General features: G+C 44.2%; 1 protein-coding gene and 1 long non-coding RNA gene across 2 annotated transcripts in view; one reads left to right on the plus strand and one right to left on the minus strand.

Annotated features, from left to right (window-relative positions):
• Window positions 1–21,147, plus strand: part of LOC147122719 (uncharacterized) — a 118,302-nt gene that overhangs the window by 52,025 nt on the left and 45,130 nt on the right. The window lies entirely within an intron of this gene.
• The window catches only part of adad1 (adenosine deaminase domain containing 1 (testis-specific)), a 165,064-nt gene that overhangs the window by 7,322 nt on the left and 136,595 nt on the right, over window positions 1–21,147 (minus strand). The window contains exon 9 of the mRNA XM_086009729.1: window positions 11,145–11,382. Coding sequence (XP_085865855.1) covers window positions 11,145–11,382 — 238 coding nt within the window. The remainder of the gene's footprint in view (window positions 1–11,144; window positions 11,383–21,147) is intronic.

Raw genomic sequence — 21,147 nt, forward strand, 5'->3', positions numbered from 1 at the left:
TGCCGGATAATATAGAGTTTCCTGTAGTATATTTTTTAAAAATCAGCACAATGCAATGTATTTAGGTTATTTTTCAAGTTTTAATTTGTTAGCAGTATTTGAAGTAATTGTTTAGAAATCAACCCCATTCCCCTGAAATGAATGGTGTGAAGTGGATAACCAGAGATTTCCTATGGGGTAAAAATGAGGATAAAAAAGATGAATAAAAACTCAGTAGTTATATACAAATAATGAAATTTAGATAGTTGTGAATAGGGTTGCGAAGGGGTGGAAAGTTTCCGGTAAATTTCCGGAAATTTTCCACAGGACGTTTAGCTTGGGAATTTTGCCCAAAAAAGCACATGCTAGCATAATATTGTTTTTTTTTTGGTATTTCTTTCATTTTTTTTTCCACAGGTTCTCTCTTAAAATTACTAACAAAGATGGAATCTTAATTATTAAGGAATTTCTTAATCAATATATGTTTATCTTCTTACTTGGCTTGTTTTAATAATTACAAGTTTTGTGTGTGACTGTGAACAAATGTGTCCTGATTGGCTGGATGAGTGGATGAGCGATTAGCTCCCTCTATTGGTGATGTAGCGTCGTGCATGCACAGGTCATTTTTCCATCACATGGAGCATCACGAAAAATTTACTCACCCTGTTGCAATCGTGCTAATCGACTGCAGTTCGACAGATACGAATGCCCTTTATTTCTCTGCATAGAACAATGCCACGTTTACCGTTGGATGTGTGGAAGCATTTTACCCCAGGCATTAAAGATGGAAAGATGGTGTACATGTGCAAACACTGTACAAAGCCATATGTAAAGAATGCCACAAAGATGCAGCAACATTTATCCAAATGCAACAACTTCACTTAAAGCTCAGCCCAGAGTTCCTCTGCTTCCATTCAAGAAGAATCAGCATCAGGCTCCTTATCATCAGCAACTCCTGGCCCACTTGGAAGGTTCTTTGATACAATGGATAACCATAACCAAGAGAATGCAGATGAGTGCCTTGCTCGAGCTGTATATGCGATGGGCTCACCCCTCATGCTCACAGCCAATGTGTACTGGAAGAGATTTTTCAATGTTATTCGCCCTGCATACTGTCCTCCCACCAGGCATGCTTTGTCTACTTATTTGCTGGAGGCTGAGTATAACAGAGTCCAAGGAAACGATAGAGATGGCAGACTGTGATGCAGTTATCTCAGATGGGTGATCAAATGTATGAGGGGAGGGCATCATAAACTACATTGTCTGCACTCCTCTTCCAGTGTTCTTCAAGAGCACAGACACGAAGGACAACAGACACACAGGCACATACATTGCTGATGAGCTGAAAGCAGTCATCAACGATCTTGGATCACAAAAGGTCTTTGCAGTAGTTACTGACAATGCTGCGAATATGAAGGCTGCTTGGGCTCAAGTGGAGGAGGCCTATCCTCATATTATGTCTATTGGGTGTGCAGCTCATGGGCTCAACCTGCTCCTCAAGGACATCATGGGTTTGAGAACCATGGAAACACTGTACAAGAGAGCCAAGCAAGTAGTTAAGTATGTCAGGGGAAAACAGGTAGTTGCAGCAACCTACAACTCCAAGCAAACGACAAAGAACAAGAACACCACACTGAAGCTGCCCAGCAACACTAGATGGGGTGGCATTGTCATAATGTACAACAGCCTTCTGGAGGGTAAGAAGTCGCTGCAAGAAATGGCAATATCCCAGTCTGGGGATATGGAAGCCACCATCAAGAAAATACTGCTGGATGATGTGTTTTGGGAGAGAGTGGTTAGCAGCCTTAAACTACTCTCACCAGTAGCATCTGCAATTGCTCAGATTGAAGGAGATGACACTGTCTTGTCAGATGTTCTCAGGCTTTTTGCTGATTTAAAAGAACAAATCAGAATTGCCCTACCCACATCCCTGCTGCTCAAAGCAGAGGAGAAGGCAATTGTTCAATTCATACAGACGCGTCAAGGATTTTGTGTCAAGCCGATTCATGCTGCAGCATACATGCTGGACCCAAAGCAGGTTGGGAGACCAATACTTTCTGGAGAACAGATCAACAGCGCTTAGTGTGATTTCTACCCTCACACGCCACCTCGATCTGGACGTGGGCAAAGTTCTGGGAAGTCTGGCAAAGTTCTCTACCAAGCAAGGTCTTTGGAATGGGGACAGGATATGGGAATCATGCAAGCATATCAGTGCACATACCTGGTGGAAGGGACTTTGTGCATCTGAGGCCCTGTTACCCATTGCATCGGTGATACTCCAAATCCCACCTTCATCAGCGGCCTTTGAACGAAACTGGTCACTTTTTGGGAATACGCATACAAAGGTGCGCAACAGGCTGACTAACAAGAGAGTGGAAAAACTGGTGGCTATCCGGGCGAACCTACAACTTATTGAGCCAGATACAGAAGTGTCCACTACACAGCTAGACAGTGACACAGAGGAGGAAATGGACACGTCAGAGCCAGAGAATCAGGAGGAGCAATGAGGAGTAGAAGACTCAGAAGACTCATGAGTAGAAGACTCAAAGGGACAAAATAAGGACAAATTACAGGCTAAATAAGCTGACGCTCTTTTTATTTTATTTTAGATGGGTCTTTTTTGTGGGGGTTCAATAAAGTTCAAAATTATAACCTAAATAAAGTTTTGAAAGCCTGTTTTTATTTATATGGAACAGTATGTCTATTTTGATGACAAAGATAATATAAGGGTCAGAGACAAAAACCATCAGTGTGCAAAAAAACTCAAAATTCCCGTAAATTCCCCAAATTCCCATGGAAAGTTTCCTCTTTTAAAAATTCCCGGAATTTTGCAACCCTAGTTGTGAAGCAGGACACTTGTAAAAATGGAACTCAGGACATTTTATTTGGAAGAAATCAAGGAGTCAGGAGCAGTTTTGTCTTCATGAGGCCGATTTTATCTGCCAGATGGGAATGCGGACAAGTGAGCACCCTGCCCCTCTGGGCATGTTGGTAGGGAGACTCAACAGGTAGTGGCTAGAAATCTCTGGCTATTATACAGCACTCAGTTCAGAGAGAATGGAGCAGAGTTCTAAAATCATGCGGCTCGGAGGCCGTTGCTGGGGACCCGCAGAGACAGTCCATGGCAGAAGGTAAGTGGCTTTGTGAGGAATCTGGTCAGAGTGGGGTAGAAGTCAGGGCAGGGGAGACTTAAAAACCATAGATACAGCACAGAACGAGGTTATTCAGCCCGTCGTGCCTGTGCTGTAACCCAGGGTTATGGACAAAAAGCAGGGATGTGGGACTAAGCATGACTGCTCTTGCAGTCGTGCATAGTCCCAAGTCCCCGCTTTTTGTTACAGACAAAAATAAAATTCTGACAGGACTGGACAGACTAGATGCAGGAAGGATGTTCCCGATGGCGGGGAGTCCAGAACCAGGGGTCACAGTCTAAGGATAAGGGATAAGCCATTTAGGACAGAAATGAGGAGGAATTTCTTCACCCAGAGAGTGGTGAACCTGTGGAATTCTCTACCACAGAAGGCAGTAGAGGCCAATACATTAAATATATTCAAGAAGGAGTTGGATATATTTCTTAAGGCTAAAGGGATCAAGGGGTATGGGGAGAAAGCAGGGACCGGGTACTGAATTTGGATGATCAGCCATGATTGCATTGAATGGCGGAGCAGGCTCGAGGGCCGAATGGCCTACTCCTGCTCCTATCTTCTATGTTTCTATGTCCTCCGAAAGTGCATCACTTCATACTTCTCTGCATGGAACTCAGTCTGCCAAGGTTCTGACCATTTCACCATGTCTGTGTCAACCTGAGGCCTATAACTATCATCATAATCTACTATTTTGCCAATTTTGTATCGTCTGCAAACTTTATAATGCTAATTCCTACACTCAAGTCTAGGTTGTTTATAAAAATTGCAAGAGTAATGGACCCGAAACTGACCTTTGGGGAACACAAGATCTGGACGACGTTCAGGCTTGGGCTGATAAGTGGCAGGTAACATTCGCGCCAAAGAAGGGCCAGGCAATGACTATCTCCAACAAACGAGAGTCTAACCACCGCCCCTTCACATTCAATGACATTACCATCGCTGAATCCCCCACCATCAACATCCTGGGGGTCACCATTGACCAGAAACTTAACTGGACCAGTCACATAAATACTGTGGCAACAAGGGCAGGTCAGAGGCTGGATATTCTGCGGCAAGTGTCCCACCTCCTGACTCCCCAAAACCTTTCTACCATCTATAAGGCAGTCAGGAGTGTGATGGAATACTCTCCACTTGCCTGGATGAGTGCAGCTCCAACAACACTCAAGAAGCTCGACACCATACAGGACAAAGCAGCCAGCTTGATTGGCACCCCATCCACCACCTTAAACATTCACAACCCTCCACCACCGGTGTACCGTGGCTGCAGAGTGTACCATCTACAAGATGCATTGCAGCAACTTGCCACGGTTTCTTCGGCAGCACCTCCCAAGCCCACGACCTCTTCCACCTAGAAGGACAAGGGCAGCAGGCGCATGGGAACACCACCACCTCCAAGTCACACACCATCTGGACTTAGAAGTATATCGCCGATCCTTCATCGTCGCTGGGTCAAAATCCTGGAACTCCCTACCTAACAGCACTGTGGGACTACCTTCACCACACGGACTGCAGCGGTTCAAGAAGGCGGCTCACCACCACCTTCTCAAGGGCAATTAGGGATGGACAACATTACTTAAAGGGTTGACGGTGGATAGACAATGGCAAACATTTAAAGATCGCATGGATGAACTACAGAATTTGTTCATCCCTGTTTGGCATAAAAATAAAACAAAGAAGGTGACTCAACCTTGGCCAACAAAGGAAATTAGGAATAGCATAAGATCCAAGGAGAGGACATATAAACTGGCCAGAAAAAGCAGCAGACCTGAGGATTGGGAGCAGTTTACGATTCAGCAAAGGAGGACTAAGGGATTAATTAAGAGGGAGAAAATAGAATGAGAATCAGCTTGCAGGGAACATAAAAACTGACTGTAAAAGCTTCTATAGATATGTGAAGAGAAAAAGATTGGTGAAGTCAAGCGTAGGTCCCTTGCAGTCAGAATCAGGGGAATTTATAATGGGGAACAAAGAAATGGCAGACCAATTAAATACATACTTTGGTTCTGTCTTCACAAAGGAGGACACAAATAACCTCCCAGAGATGTCGGGGAACATAGGATCTAATGAGAGGGAGGAATTGAATGAAATCAGTATTTGTAGGGAAATTATGTTAGGGAAATTGATGGGATTGAAGGCCCATAAATCCCCAGGGCCTGATAATCTACATCCTAGGGTACTTAAGGAAGTGGCCCTAGAAATACGAGATGCATTGTTGGTCATCTTCCAAAATTCTGTAGACTCTGGAACAGTTCCCATGGATTGGAGGATAGCTAATGTAACCCCACTATTTAAAAAAGGTGGTAGAGAGAAAACGGAGAATTATAGACCGGTAAGTCTGATATCGGTAGTGGAGAAAATGCTAGAGTCCATTATAAAAGATGTAATAGCAGAGCACTTGGAAAACAGTGACAGGATCGGACAAAGTCAACATGGATTTACAAAAGGTAAATCATGCTTGACTAATCTACTGGAATTTTTTGAGGATGTAACTGGTAGAATAGATAAGGGAGAACCAGTGGATGTGGTGTATTTGGACTTTCAGCAGGCTTTCGATAAGGTCCCGCATAAGAGATTAGCGTGGAAAGTTAAAGCACACGGGACTGGGGTAAGGTACTGTCTTGGATAGAGAACTGATTGGCAGACAGGAAGCAAAGAGTTGGAATAAATGGGTCTTTTTCCGAGTGGCAGGCAGTGACTAGTGGGGTGCTGCAGGGATCGGTGCTAGGACCCCAGCTATTCACAATGTATATAAATGATCTAGACAAGGGAGCTAGATGTAATATCTCCAAGTTTGCAGACGACACAAAGCTGGGTGGGCGTGTGTGCTGTGAGGAGGATGCAGAGAGACTCCAGTATGATTTGGACAGGTTGGGTGATTGGGCAGATGCAGTATAATGTGGATAAATGCGAGGTTATCCACTTTGGTGGCAAAAACAGGAAGACAGATTATATTAACGGCAATAGATTGGGAAAGGGGAAGTGCAACGAGACCTGGGTGTCATTGTGCACCAGTCGCTGAAGGTAAGCATGCAGGTGCAGCAGGCGGTTAAGGCGGCAAATGGTATGTTGGCCTTCACAGCGAGAGGATTAGAGTACAGGAGCAAGGATGTCTTGCTGCAGTTGTACAGGGCCTTGGTGAGAACACACCTTGAGTCTTGTGTGCAGTTTTGGTCGCCTTATCCGAGGAAGGATGTTCTTGTCATGGAGGGAGTGCAGCGAAGATTCACCAGACTGATACCTGGGATGGCAGGAATGACGTATGAGGAGAGATTGGGTCGATTAGGCTTATATTCGCTAGAGTTTAGAAGAATGAGAGGGGAGCTCATTGAAACTTATAAAATTCTAACAGGACTAGACAGACTAGGTGCAGGATGTTCCCGATGGCGGGGGAGTCCAGAACCAGGGGTCACAGTCTAAGGATAAGGGGTAAGCCATTTAGGACTCAGATGAGAAGGAATTTCTTCACCCAGAGAGTGGTGAACTTGTGGAATTCTCTACCAGAGAAGGCAGTTGAGGCCAATTCATTAAATATATTCAAGAAGGAGTTAGATATATTTCTTAAGGCTAAAGGGATCAAGGGATATGGGGAGAAAGCAGGGGCAGGGTACTGAATTTGGATGATCAGCCATGATCTCATTAAATGGCGGAACAGGCTCGAGGGGCCGAATGGCCTACTCCTGCTCCTATCTTCTATGTTTCTATAAATGCTGGCCTTGCCAGCGACGCCCGCATCCCATAAACAAATTTAAAAAAAACACTGCAAACCACCTCCCAGTCTGAAAAACCTCCATCCACCACCACCCTTTGCTTCCCGTCACTGAGCCAATTTTGTATCCATACCGCCACTTTCACCTTAATTCCATGGGCTTCCATCTTCTCGTAAGGGTGACCCCGAGTTTCCGGTCGCCTGTCACTTTAATTCTCCGCTCCACTCCTGCTCTGACCTCTCCATCCTCGGCCTCTTACACTGTTCCAATGAAGCTCAACGTAAGCTCGAGGAACAGCACCCCATCTTTCGATTAGGCACTTTACAGCCTTCTGGATCATAACCTCTGCCCCTATCATTTTTTTCTCTCTTTCACATGGCAGCTGTTGATCATCCTGCCATTGCTATTTATACTTCATCTAGTCATCTTTTGTTTCTTAACTTGTCCCATTACCATCTCCTTTTGCCTTGCACCATCATTCCTTTTGTCTCTTAATCTCTCCTGCCTTCCATCCTATCACAGACCTTCCCTTTTGTTCTTTCCTACTCTCCCCGCCCCTACACTTGCTTAAAAATCTGTTACATCTCCAACTTTTTCCAGTTCTGACGAAGGGTCATCGACCTGAAACGTTAACTCTGTTTCTCTCTCTACAGATGCTGTCTGACCTGCTGAGTATTTCCAGCATTTTCTGTTTTTATTTCAGATTTCCAGCATCCGCTGTATTTTGCTTTTGTTCTTAATAAGCCTCCTGTGTGGCACTTTGTCCAATGCCTTTCAAAAGTCCATATATACATCTACTGCAGTACCTTGATCAATCTATGTTATCTCAATGAATTCAATTAAGTTAGTCAGACACGATTTACCTCTAATGAATCCCTGATTAACCCATGCCTTTCCAAATGAAAGTTCATTTTGTCCCTGATAATGATTTCCAGTAACTTTTGTCTTCCCCACTACTGATGTTAGGCTGACTGGCCTGTAGTTTCCGGGTTTATCCCTCTCCCCTTTCTTGAATAGTGGTATAACATTAGCAACCCACCAGTATCCAATGAGGATTGAAAGATTGTGACCAATGCCTCTGCTGTTTCTACTTTTGCTTCTTTCAGCAACCCAGGATACATTCCATCCGGACCAGGTGGCTTCCCAACTTTCAGTAATGCTAATTTTTTTAGTACGTCTTCTCTAGCTATTACTATCCTGTCCATTATTACCCTCACCTCTTTTAGTGTAACCTTCAAATCATCCGCTTCCTTTGTGAAGACAGATGCAAAGTACTCATTTAATACTTTAGCCATGTCCTCTGCCTCTACATGAAGATTTCTCTTTGGGTCCTTAATAGGCCCAACTTTTTCTCTAGCTAACTGTTTACATGTTATATGTTTGTAAAATGTTTTAGGTTTCAATTTAATGGTGCCTGCTAATCTTTTCTCACAACCTCTCTCTGCCTGCCGTATTAACTTTTTCAATCCCCTCCTGTACGTTCCATAATCCTCCTGGTTATTAACTGAATCTTGCGCCTGACATAAGCCTCCCTTTCTGTTTTATTTTAACTTTTATTTCCTTTGTCATCCAAGGCGCATTAGCTTTGGGTGCTCTACCTTTTCCCTTCAAAAGGAATATGCTTAGTTTGTACCTGAGCTATCTCTTCCCTGAATACCCTCCATTACTGCTTTACCCTGCAATCACCTTTTCCAATCTACCTGTGCTCGGTCCCTTCTTAAATCACTGAAATTAGTTCTTCCCCAGTTGCACATTTTTACCTCCGATATTTTCTTGTTTCTTTCCATAAATACTTTAAACTCATTTGTTATGGTCACTGTTAGTTAGATGATCTCCTACTGTAACACACTCCACTTGCCTTACTTCATTTCCCAGAACCAGATCCAAAACTGCTTCCTTCCTTGTTGGATTGGAGATATTTTGATCAAGAAAGTTCTGTGCACATATCAGAAATAATTCTTCTTCCCTACCACTATATTTTCCCCAGTCTGTATCAGGGTAATTAAAGTCTCCTAATATTACTACTTTATTTTTGTTACGAGCCGTTGAAATTTGCCAACAAATGTCCTCATCTATCTCTTTCTCACTGTTTGGAGCTCTATAAAAAAAAAACTCCCAAATCTTTAAGGTTTCCTTATGGGGCCCGGCACCTCCTGGCTCATAAGGAGAAACTAAAAAAAAAATTAAGAAACTTATCTTGCTGCGTATCTTTTGGTCCTGGCCCTTGTTTTTTTCCTGGGGGAAGGGGTGGGGGGAAGGAAAAGGGGAAAGCCACCACTGCTCCCCTGCTCAGCCGTTAGGTTAAAATAGCAGATCGGGTCCTGATGACAACATCAGAGCCCAATCTGCATAAGTAAAGAGGACCCCATTGGCTACAGGTGGGATTCCTTGCCGCCTGCAATTTAAAATTAGTCGACGGATCACTACGGGAACAGAGTTGGTAAGTCCCTTGCTCCAATTTAACTGGCAGATTTCCACCAGGTTTCGGGGGGGGGGGGAGGGGTAAAATTCCCCATTTCTCACTCAAACCTGTAAGCTCACTGGGCTTTTGTTCTGTAACCTTTGCCCTTAAAATTGAACAACACTGCTGAGAACAAGATCAAAAATAACCACTATAGGCAAGATCTTCTGCATGTTGTGACAGAAATTCAGCCTCCAGATACATATAGGAACTGAAGTCCACTCAGAACTACATGTCCCTGTACTTCTGCTTTGGTCAGGTAATGCTTCTCAGTGCAGTGTTCTAAATTACACCTTTGGCAATTTGAGCAAGGAAGACAGCATTGTGACCTCGAGTGCCAAGAGTGATATAACATACAAATAAAAAACTTCAAGCAACGTGGGTCAGATAAAGAATTGAGAAGTAGGCAATGCAGGAGCTCTGTGCTGGGGGGAGTGGGGGGGGGGGGGGGGGGGAGAGGAGGTGCGGAGGGTTTGAAAACTTTCGAAGAGTAAAGACGACCATATTTACAGCAAGTACATAACATTTTTTCTCAGTCACTCCACACACAAATACCAGTATAATAAAGCAGTGTAGAAACAGGCAAAGAGATTCCCAAGATTTATATTCTCAGATCAGTTTGCATCACTGCCCTGTTAAAGTGCTTGCCAGCTTGAGCTGTCAGATCAAAACAATAATGCCTGGCAGAAGCGTATAAATGATGTGCCTCACAGAAAGTTTAGACACTAATCCACCAAATGCCTGGAATCAAAATGACAGGGCAAGGGATTGATGATTACCCGGTGTAAAATAAACACTGCAAAACATAATAAAACTGGGGAGAAAAAAACAATTCACCTTAACACGAGAACAGAATGAAGGGAAGAGTCTGTACTGTAAAACAGAACCGAAAAGAAGAAAATAGTGATATGAACTTTTTTCCAATGTGGGAGACAACACCGAAATCTGGTGCTGACAACAGCTGAAAAAGAACTACGGGTAGCCTACACTGAGGTCGTGCAACAATGTGGGAGATCACTTGAGGTTGACACAAAGATCTTAAAGGGGCAATAGTAGGTGATTTTCCCCCCCAGTGAGGATGACAATTTGTTATCTGCAGGTTAAATGTATCTGGAAGAATTCATGCTTATGGGAAGCATACTTTTCTCCCAGCATAAAACTGATAGTATTTTAATGTTTATTTTATAACTACAACAATCCTCCAAGTACCACTACTCCAACAGGAAAAGACTATCCGAAATAACAGAAAACGCTGGAAAAACTCAGCAGGCCAGGCAACATCCGTGGAGAGAGACATAGAGTCAACGTTTCGGGTTGAAACCCTTCTACAGAACGGAGTTTTTCCAGCGTTTTCTGTTGTTATTTCGGATTTCCAGCATCCGCAGTATTTTGCTATAGGAAAAGATTATCATTAAGTTCCCTACAAATATAATTAAAACAGACTTTTATTACTTAAGTGGTGTGACTAAAAGTCTGGGAGAACTTCTAGTGCCAATAGGTGCTGAAAAATTAGCTGAGCATACACGTTTAAACACCTGGAGCAGGGTGACAGATAGTGAGGGTGGGGTGAAGTAGAGGTGGTATTCACCACACAGGGCAGCTTATCAGAGTTGTTAATTAGTGCTGCCAACTAATAGGAAAGAAAGAACTATGCAAGATACTATCCAGTAAGAGAGAACACCACATACGATATAATGAGAACAGCCTAGGCTATTCAATGTACAATAATTAAAGTAGCAAGCACTCAGATTCTGACTGAAGTGCTATCTTTGTGCAAAATCCACCAGGAGATAATCTAAACTGAAATATAATTAGTTTACTCAAATAATGTAGTTGCTGACAGTATTTTACCTTTCAGCTATCTTTCCAGTCGTACCATTCACCACTTCCACTAAACCATCTGACTGGGACCAATTCAGACTGAGGGTTTTATGAACAGCATTTGGCTGGGAGGGATAGGCAGCTTCTGTAAGGCTTATTTGTGGTTTGCTGACAATGTAGAAGTTTGGGAGCTTTGAAGTCAGTGAGTCATCTACACGCTGCTTAATTGCAACCTCCACTCCTCGTGTGTCTATGCAGTTTGCATCACCTGGAAGATCAAAATAAAATATGATTTTACAAGCATTTGAATAGGTAGTTTTCATCCTTCATTTAATTGTTAAAATTAAGTTATAGGCAAAGTAAACAGTACAGGTAAGAGCTGACATAAACTGAAGCGGAAATCATTGGGAAGACTTTTAACAATCTTATAAGGCACAACAACTTGACTTTCCCACTCTGCACTATACAAGTGAGTTTCCAAAAGCCAGAGTAGACTTAGAACAGCACGGGGCGGGTGCATGTTTCGAACCGCTTTCTGGTGTAGGAGACATCAGGGAAATCCATCGTCATCAATAGAAGTCACAATTATGTTAATTGCTTGTACTCAAACAACAGACAACGTCTGTTAAAAGGTCAAGTGGATATTTTCCTCGGATTTAATAAGCAGCAGTGGTCTGTAATAGTAATCATTCTACTTTGCAAATATTTTAATCACTTTGCCAGCTTTGACCCACTTCGCTGATTGTAGTCAAATCTGGTCAAGTTCCAAGCTTTTGCATCCATATATTCTATATTTCTCAGTATTAAGTTTTATCTAAAAAAACAAAAAAGACTTGCATTTAAATAGCGCCTTTCGTGACCTCAGGACATGCCAAAGCGATTTATAGCCAATGAAGTACTTTTGAAATGTTGTCACTTTTGTAATGTAGGGAAACACAGCAGCTATTTCATGCAAGGCAAGCTCCCACAAAGAGCAATGCGATAATGACCAGATAATCTGTTTATTAGTGATGTTGGTTGAGGGATAAATATTGGTCAGCACACCGGGGAGAACACCCCCACTCTTCTTCAAAGTAGTGCCATAGGAACTTTTATGTCCACGCGAGAGGACAGGGTCGTGTTTAATGTTTCATCTGAAAACGGCACCTCAGACAGTGCAGCACTCCCTCAGTACTGCACTTGAGTGTCAGCATAGAATTTGTGCTCAAGTCTCTGGCTTGGGACTTGAACCCAAGACCTTCTGACTCAGATGGGAGAGTGCTACCACTGAGCCAAGGCTGACACAAATCTAGTCACCCAACTTCAAATAAATGGTGAAATACATGACACTAAACAATACTAGAGCTTCCAAAAGATGGTGACCAGTTTGTGAAGTTCTTAATGATAGAAGTGTATTAGACAGAAATGCGACTTTCAAGATTTTTGAATTTTTTCCAGTGTTTCAAGACATTTGTCAGCAACTTGGTTGTTCATACAGATAAAAGGTTAATTAACCCACAAAAGACTTTATTAGCCATATTTAAATTTTAGATTTGTTATGTATCTCTTCTTTTGCCTCTCCGAGAAGATCATATGGTTAGGGAGATAGGTCAATTCTAAATGTGGTTACACCATGTCCTGATGGGTCTTTTCCTGCCCTTTTTTTCTATGTCCCTAGCACTAATCAAACGTTTTATGTTAAGTGCATTTCCACATATGGAGAGACATCTGTGTATCAACTGCCAGCCTCTGGATTACAATGTTAATAGAAAATCAACCCTTCTTCGTGTTTTCACAACATACATACAGCGATAGGGCTCTTTGACTCTCAGAATTATAAAAATGAACAGCAATGATAAATGCAAAAGAGACTGAAAAAAAGCACTCAGTGACAAACATGGAGTATGTAAATGATCTGCTTTGGCCACAAGTCCACATCAACATCTGCTACCTCATCCAGTTTGACGTTGCCTCTTCAAGCTCTGTAGCAATTAACACCTCTGATAAACTGCCCTGTGTGGTGAGCACCACCTCTACTCCCCTCAGATCCTTAATTTTCCATTTCTGATTAACTCAGTCAATGCATACTGGTATCAAAAAACGTCCCTTCTATCTGTCACCAAGTTCCAAGTGCTTAAACTTATATGCTCCGCTGGTTTCAATCAAGCCTACTTCTTTTTCAGCACCAATCGGCACTAGAAGTTTTCCCAGACTGGTAATCTTGCAAAAACTTTCAGAGCTACGAAGTTGGTGCTAACTTTTAGCAGGTTCTTTCCTATGTGCTCCTAAGCTCTCCTCCACTTTGGCACCAAATCCACACCCAATCTTCTGTTATGGTCCACCCACCTGATATGATACCATCTTGCTTTAAAGGTCCTTTTGTAACAGCTGTGGATTTCTGAAGACGTAACTTTAAATAATTCTGCAGGTCCTGACCTGAATCAATCTCCAAATTAACCTCTTGTTTGGGTATTGCCATGTCCTACTCCCTCTGAATGCGAGTGAACTCTTTACCAACGAGGATTTAGAAGGAGCAAGGATTATGGGAATTTGTTGCCAAATTGAAGTTGGTCTTTTAATTGGAAGTTTACCCAAATTCTGAATTTCACCCTCCAGAGGTTGCTGATGCCAAAGTAGAACCCTTTCCACACATTTACAATAAAGCCTAGTCTATTCTATTTCCAGGGTTTGTGATACCGACAGTTTTCTGCCAGTGAAGAATTTCACAAAACGGGTGGAAAACCTTCTGGAGCGGGAGGGAAAGCAGTCAAAGTCGTGGCCCATGTCAGAACAAATGACATAGATACAAGAACGTTTGAAATCTTGCAAAGGAAATTTAAGGAACTAGGCATTCAATTGAGCAACAAGACCTGTAGATTTAGGAGAGGAAAAGCAAGAAGGTCAATAAGTGGCTGCATAGCTAGTGCAGGAAGGAAGAGTTCACATTCTTGGGGCACTGGAGTGATATCTGGAACTAGGGAGGGCTATACTGAAGGAACAGCCTTCACCTGAACCAAAATGGCACCGATGTTCTTGTCTAGAGGGTAAATAGAAGAGCTAGAGAGGATTTAAACTAATATGCAAGGGGAATGGGGAAAGTCTCGATTTGAGACTAGAGAGGGAGAACAGCTGCTGGGATAGCAGAACACTTAGCTGAAATAAATAGTAAGAAAATACTATGAGAGGAGAAAGGGAAAGAAACAGGTTATGAGATGGAAATAAATAAAAACACTGTTATAGAAGGGGCAAGGGATATCAAACAAATGAAAAAACAGGATAACTTTCCAAAAACTGGAGTCAAGATTGAATGGGGGTACAGGGCACAATTTCGAAATTTGCAGATGAAACGAAACTTGGAAGTTTAGTAAACAGTCAACAAGACAGTAATAGACTTCATGAAGACAGACAGGCTGGTGGAATGGACGGACACATGGCATATGAAATTCAACGCAGAGAAGTGTGGGGTGATACATTTTGGTAGGAAGAATGAGGAGAGACCATACATACTAAATGATACAATTTTAAAGGGAGTGCAAGAACAGAAAGACCTGGGGGTACTTGTGCACAACTCTTTGAAGGTAGCAGGACAGGGTAACAAAGCAGTTAAAAAAGCATATGCGATCTTGGGCTTTATAAATAGAGGCAGAGGCCGCGAATTTCCCAGCGGAGGCGGGATGGTGGCCTGAGAGATGGTTTCTGGGTTCGTCACAAACCTGGCTGCAGCCGCTCTGTAAATGGGATTTTCCCTTAATTGGCCTCGTTAAGCCCGCTCTGCAGGTTTCCCGGCCAATTAACAGGAAGCGGGTCTGATGGCGTCATTTGATGACGTGTCATCAGCCGGTTTCCTTAAAGGGACCACGTTCACATGAAGTTTGACAGTTGCTCTGTCAGCGTTTGACAGTATTGAGGTGCTGCAAACACTGACAAGCAATGTTCAAAAGTGGACGCTTGCACCCAGACTCTCCAATGACTCCCTCCAACGCAGCCTGGTGGGCAGGGATGTCGTCAGGAGTCCCTGGCTGTAGTGGCACCAACCTTTCAATGATCTCAGTGGATCACGAAATGTTACTGCAAAGCCACACTCAAACTCACCCTTCTGTGCCACTCAACACATCCCCATCACTCTGCCTTCCATACCCTTCTCCTGCACATCCTCACTCACACCAACTTACCTTGCACCTCCACCCAACCCGCTCTATCTATTTTTATCACTTCCCCATCTCAGTAGCCACCCCTCACACTCACCCTCATCCTACTGCAAGCATACCAACTAACAACACACAAGGATAAACACTTGAGAGGTTTAGCCAATGTCCATGTGAAAATTCTGGCAATGTGTTGTCATACAGTGAAATCTATTTTTCTAAAACTGACCCTTATTGGACAGATCTGAGCACACCTTGAGAAGTGTCTTAATGAGTTCCAGTGAATGTTCAGGCATAACTGCCCCCCACCCCCGCCACTATAGTGATGAGTGTGCACGGAATGGCGTCGACATTAAAGGGATGCTTCACGGTGCTGGTGTGGGATGGTGTCAACCTGGCGCATCATGTTAACAGCGTCAAGTGAAGTAAATCTGGCCATGGTGATGCCATCGCAGGCCTCCCAGGTAGCAATGCTGTCAGGGGCTGACGCCCTGTGTCTAGTGCAGCATCAGGTGATGGCAGAGAAGGTTGGTGCTGCTGGTGTGCCTGGTGATGTTGCGGCTGATTGTGGAAGGATTCGGAGGACCAAGGTCTGATTTTTTCAAGGGCACTGATGTTGTTCCAAAGATGGCAGCTGCAGGTGAGATGACAGAAGCGATCTGTCAATGGTGAGAGAAGTTCTTCCAATGAAGTGGCACTGCACATACAGTAGGATCTAAAAACTTGTAAGCTAAAGAAATCTCTGTATGTATTAAAAATGCAGTAACCAACATTTTCTGCGCTCTGAAACTCACCATCTGCAACGTGGCATCCTTTACACCACTTCTGCAGCTCTCAGCTTATCAGAAACATTAGAGCAGACTCAAATCACGCCAGGTTGAGCTGGCGTGTTTCCCGAACAGCGGGTAACCCGTGGGGGAGAACGTAAAATTGGAAGGAAGCCTCAAAATAGTTTTAAATTGGCTCTTAACAAGCCATTTAACAAGCTCAATTGTATCCCCCGCCGCTTGATGTCGGGTCAGTTCTCCGCTGACAGATCCGATGAAAGGATTATTACTATTCCTAGCCCCTTTAGGGATACCCCGGATCAGGCGTATTCCCCAGGCGTTCACTTTCAACTAAAGTTTGAGGTAGCCGAACCCTAAAGATGCTTAATTGAGTTTAAAGGATTATCTCTCCCTAAAGGAAAGGAACAACCTGAAAATGTTACCGTCCTCCAGATAGCACTTTTAATAAGTTTAGCTGGACTGTAACGTTCCGGATATTATGAGGGTCTGGAAAACTCCTCCAGAATTCTGCAACTCCTCACCAAAGAGTGTACAGAGATTGAGTTCGCAAGTTTGATACAGAAGTATTATGTGAGACAATTCTAAAAATATATAGATTTATTAAAGAACCGACATGTATTTTACAGTTGGTGAGTCAATCGCAACATTAAGGGCTCAATTTTAACGCAGCCGACAGGCGGGCTTTTAGGCGCATGGGGGGTTAAAATCGCAAAACCTGGGGGTCGGGACCCCCCCGCCTGGTTCCCGCCTCTACGCCATTTTAACCTAGATGTGTCTGATGGACCCGAATCAGGCCCTTAAACAGCACTAATTGGCCTTTATAATCCCATTTTAACAGGCGCTTGCCTATTTAACCCTTTTCCCACGTAAAACACGCCTGGTGGGGATCACGCCTGTGAAACCTGGCGTGAACACGATTAGCTTGCTGACTATCAGTTGCAGGTCCAACATTAAAGAGGATATTTGATCAGTCATCATTTGCAGGTGGCAGGACTTTGTTGTCTCAGGTCTGGGGCAACGTTTACCAGGCCTAACCACACCTGTGGAAGGTTGGAGCCTCACACACTTCTCCAGTGTGACCTCCTGCGAGACCCCTCTCGCCACCCTCACTCAGCACTTCCTCAACTGAGGCATCTACCAGAAGCATGGGAGGCCTTTTTTACCTTCCCCTCTTGGCATTAGAGGACCTCCAGCCCCATTCACGAAATGACACATGCCACAATTGCAGAAGTTGCCATCAGAATTTTTATGAAAAACAAACTGATGGCATTTTTACAAAATACACAGCATTTCACCCAAGTGACTACCCTTGTGACTATTTGTGCTTTATTTTCCTCTTACGCGTGCTCCTACGTAGTGCTTCCCCTGTGGCTTCAGCAGATGTGGAGGCCCCTTGCTCACTTTCCTGCTGCTCCTGTCTCGACACCTTTGGCGGGCGTCCTCTGGGGTGGCGAGCCTGTGAGGGCTCGCCAGCAGTCTGCTGCTCCTGTGGCTGTGCAGGGATTGAGACCTCTATCTCCTTTGGGTGTGGACTCTGCCGGGGCTCTGCAGTGGCATGGAAGTGTGAGCGTTTGGAGAGGAGCCCCCACTTCCTTGAGGTCTGCCACCAACCTCCGTCTCATAGGTCAGGTCCCCCTCAGTGCCTGCAAGTGGCTTGAGAGCAGCATGCCGCACATCAGGGGGGCCATGGGGACCCATATCTACAATGGCAGTCCTACTCAGAAGGACTTCTATGAAGGTCTGGTTTCTCTGTTCAATAGATGCCCATCGCTCCTCAAGAGATGTCATTCTATTCTGAACACTCACCATGTTTTCCATACCCTGGCGACTAACCTCCTCCATGGCCCTAGCCCTCCTCTCCTCTACGGTAGCCAGCCTTACCATGGAGGCAGCAATCATTTGCACGTAGGTAGCCATCCTTTCCATGTTGATGCGTTCATGCGCCACTGACTCCACAAAGGCTCTGCTCATGTTCGCTATGGACTCCTCCATTCGCTCCACACTCGCAGCGACCCTGGAGACAAAACCTGCCAGAGACTCCTGCATCTGTACATGGAGTTCCATCACCTCTGATCTTACGGATGGACCCAGAGGCAGAGGGTCGACATGCAGCTGAGCCGAGCTGGCAGAGTCCTGCGCCCTCCGACGAGGACTCTCCACTGCTGTCCCTGTCTCCACAATCTGCTGATGCTCACTTGTGAGCTGTGATACACCAGGTGACAACTCTACTCTATGTCCCGAAGGTCCCACCGAGGTGTGAGTGTCTGCGCTGGTGCTGGGTGCGCTTATTTCTGCTGACGCTGCGCCCTCAGAGGTTGCAGATTCCTCTGAGGAGTCTGGCTGCGTAGGCTCTTCCTCCTGCACACTGGGGACAGGGACTCTTGATGGTCCTGTGGGGGGAGTCAAGGAAAAAGTTAGAGATGTGATCCTAAGGTTATATGCACATTGCATTTTGCAGATGATCATAAGTCCATATGATGTAGCTTCAGAATCATTATCAGCGACTCATGCAATGCCAATGAGAGAGATGGAAAACTATTCTGTCACCAGCTTGCGGGGGATGCTCCTGTCTGTCCTTCCCCAACGCCCACATCTTGGTCAGCCCCGGCAATCTCCAGGATGCCTTCCTCCCAGGGGGTGAGCTGGGGCGGCCCTCCTCCTGTCCTGGCTCGCTCTCTCCTGTTGTGAGCTCTCTTTTCCTGCAATGAGGGAGACAAGTGGAGGTTGAGTGAGAATGAAGGAGTAAGTGCAGAGATTGCATAGCATAGATACTTAGAAGGAGACAAAGATGGAGTGAGGTTGCAATACCAAGGGCCCTCCCTGTGTGTAGTCAGTTGTGTTCAAAGCATCAGAGAGGGTGTGTGAGGGCTGCATGGTGGAATAGTTCTGTGAATGTGAGCAGAGAGAGAGAGGGAGGGAATGGGTAAAGATGCATGGATGTGAGTGTCTAGTGGGATGTGCAGGAAGAGATTGCTGAAGCTGAGTGCTGGTGAGGAAAGACAATGGGGATCAGATTGAGGGTGATGGAAACTTCATACAGTACTTACTTTTCCAGTGCGAAGGTGGTCATGGAATCTTTTCCTGCACTGCAACCACATTCTTCGTGTGAGCCCCAAGCAGTTGACTTGACCTGCCATCTGTAGCCACACAGCCTTGGTCTGACTGGGAGGCCTCTTCCTCCCTGAAGAAGGGAACAAGACCTCCCTGTGGGCCCTAGCACCATCCAGTAATACCTGGAGTGAAGCCTCATCAAATTTGGGGGCAGATCTGGCCCTACCGCTGGCCGTTGCTCCTGCAGGCTCCTGTGCCATCTTAATGGTGAAGTTTGGGAGCCTGCAGAAGAAGCAAGGCTTGCTGCGGACCTTAAAAGCAGCAACAATGATGACATCATATTCTGCGACTTTCTGACGAAATACTCAATTGCCAAGGCTTCCCACACGTTGGAAATCAATTGGCCAATTGAGTTAAAATTGCATCAATCTCACAGACCCATTTAGAATCGTGTGGGAATCACTAAATTCGGGGAACCCGCCAATTCCCCGCACCCGAGATAAAATCGACCCCCAACAGTTCCAAAAAGAGAAAGCTTTTCAATCTTATCAGAGATCCTTATTCTCAAATCTTAACTTCGCTACAGTTTTACAGTTCTTAGTTTATTCAGGATATCCACCAAAATCAAATACAGTACCTTGATCCCCGAGATACAGAGTTGGAGACTTACAGAACTAGTTCTGAAGCCGAGAATCGTTTTGCCCCTTCAATCGAGTCTATTATCCCATTTAAAAGTTCAATATTTATACTCTTTTTCAGTGGTATTTCCTTTGAAGTTTTCTGCTGATGTAAGCTAATTATCTCTAGTCATTTTTCTGCTGACCCCTGCTATTCTTACAGTCACCTCAGCTGGTAGCATTACAGACTTATGTCTCTATCCCAAGCTTACCATAAAAACGGTGTGACAGCAGGTGTTTCTATTTGATGTCATTGTTACGAAGGCCTTCTGTTTGTGCTCTTGCAATTAGAACACTTTAACTAGGGTGATCTATGCAATTCTTAGTCACCTCAGCTGGTTGTAACACGGAATCGTGTCTCTCCTCCATAGGTGTTCTAAGTTTAACATAAAAAAGGTGTAACTGCAGGTGTGTTTTACTTGATGTCATTTTCATGAAGGTTTTTTACTTTTATGTGCTCCTTTACAAGGTGTAAATTAAAACACCTTCTTCTGGGTAACTATTGTCTTGTTCCCAAAGATTCAGACGCCTTTAACCTTCTGTTTCAATAAAGTTATTGATTCAGTGTCAACAACTATCTTATCTCTATTACCTGAATTACTGTAACAGCTTTTTCAGTTCGGTTTCTAGATTTCCAGACCCAGTTTGTCATGTTTTAATAAGGCCAGAATTCTTTCATAGAATGGTGTATTTTTCTGAATAGGTTATATGGCTTATTCCTTCACACCGATACCTGGGAGACTCGCGTGGAGGCGGGTTGATGGCGGGTTTCCTACCTGCTGTCAATCTTTGCCATTTTGACAGTGGACCCGCCTCCAAACCCACCCTCTGAGCGCTGGCAAATTCGCGGCCATAAAGTACAAAAGCAAGGAAGTTATGCTAAAACTAAAACCCGCGTTTGGTCCCAGCTGGAATATTGTGTCCAATTCTGGGCACCACACTTTAGGATGGACGTGAAGGCTTTGGAGAAGGTACAGAACAGATTTATTAGAATGGTTCCAGGGATGAGGGATTACATTTACGTGGATAGATTAGAGAAGTTGAGGGTTGATCTCCTTTGAGCAGAGAAGGCTAAGAGGAGATTTGTTAGAGGTGTTTCAAATCATGAAGGATTTAGAGAGAGTAAATAAGGAGAAACTGTTTCCAAAGGCTGAAGGGTCTAAAGCAAGAGGGCACAGATTTAACGTGATTGGCAAAAGAACCAGAGGCAACATGAGGAAAAAGTGACAAAAGTACACAACGAGTGGTTAGGTTTTGGAATGCAAGGGTGGTGGATACAGATTCAATAGTAGCCTGCAAAAGGGAATTGGATAAATACTTGAAGGAGAAAAAAATACAGGATATGGGGAAAGAGCAGGGAATGGAACTAACTGGGTTGCTCTTCGAAAGAGCT

This window comes from Somniosus microcephalus, chromosome 2 (assembly GCF_052327205.1).
Source record: "Somniosus microcephalus isolate GS21.2 chromosome 2, FLI_Smic_1.0, whole genome shotgun sequence".
NCBI lineage: Eukaryota > Metazoa > Chordata > Chondrichthyes > Squaliformes > Somniosidae > Somniosus > Somniosus microcephalus.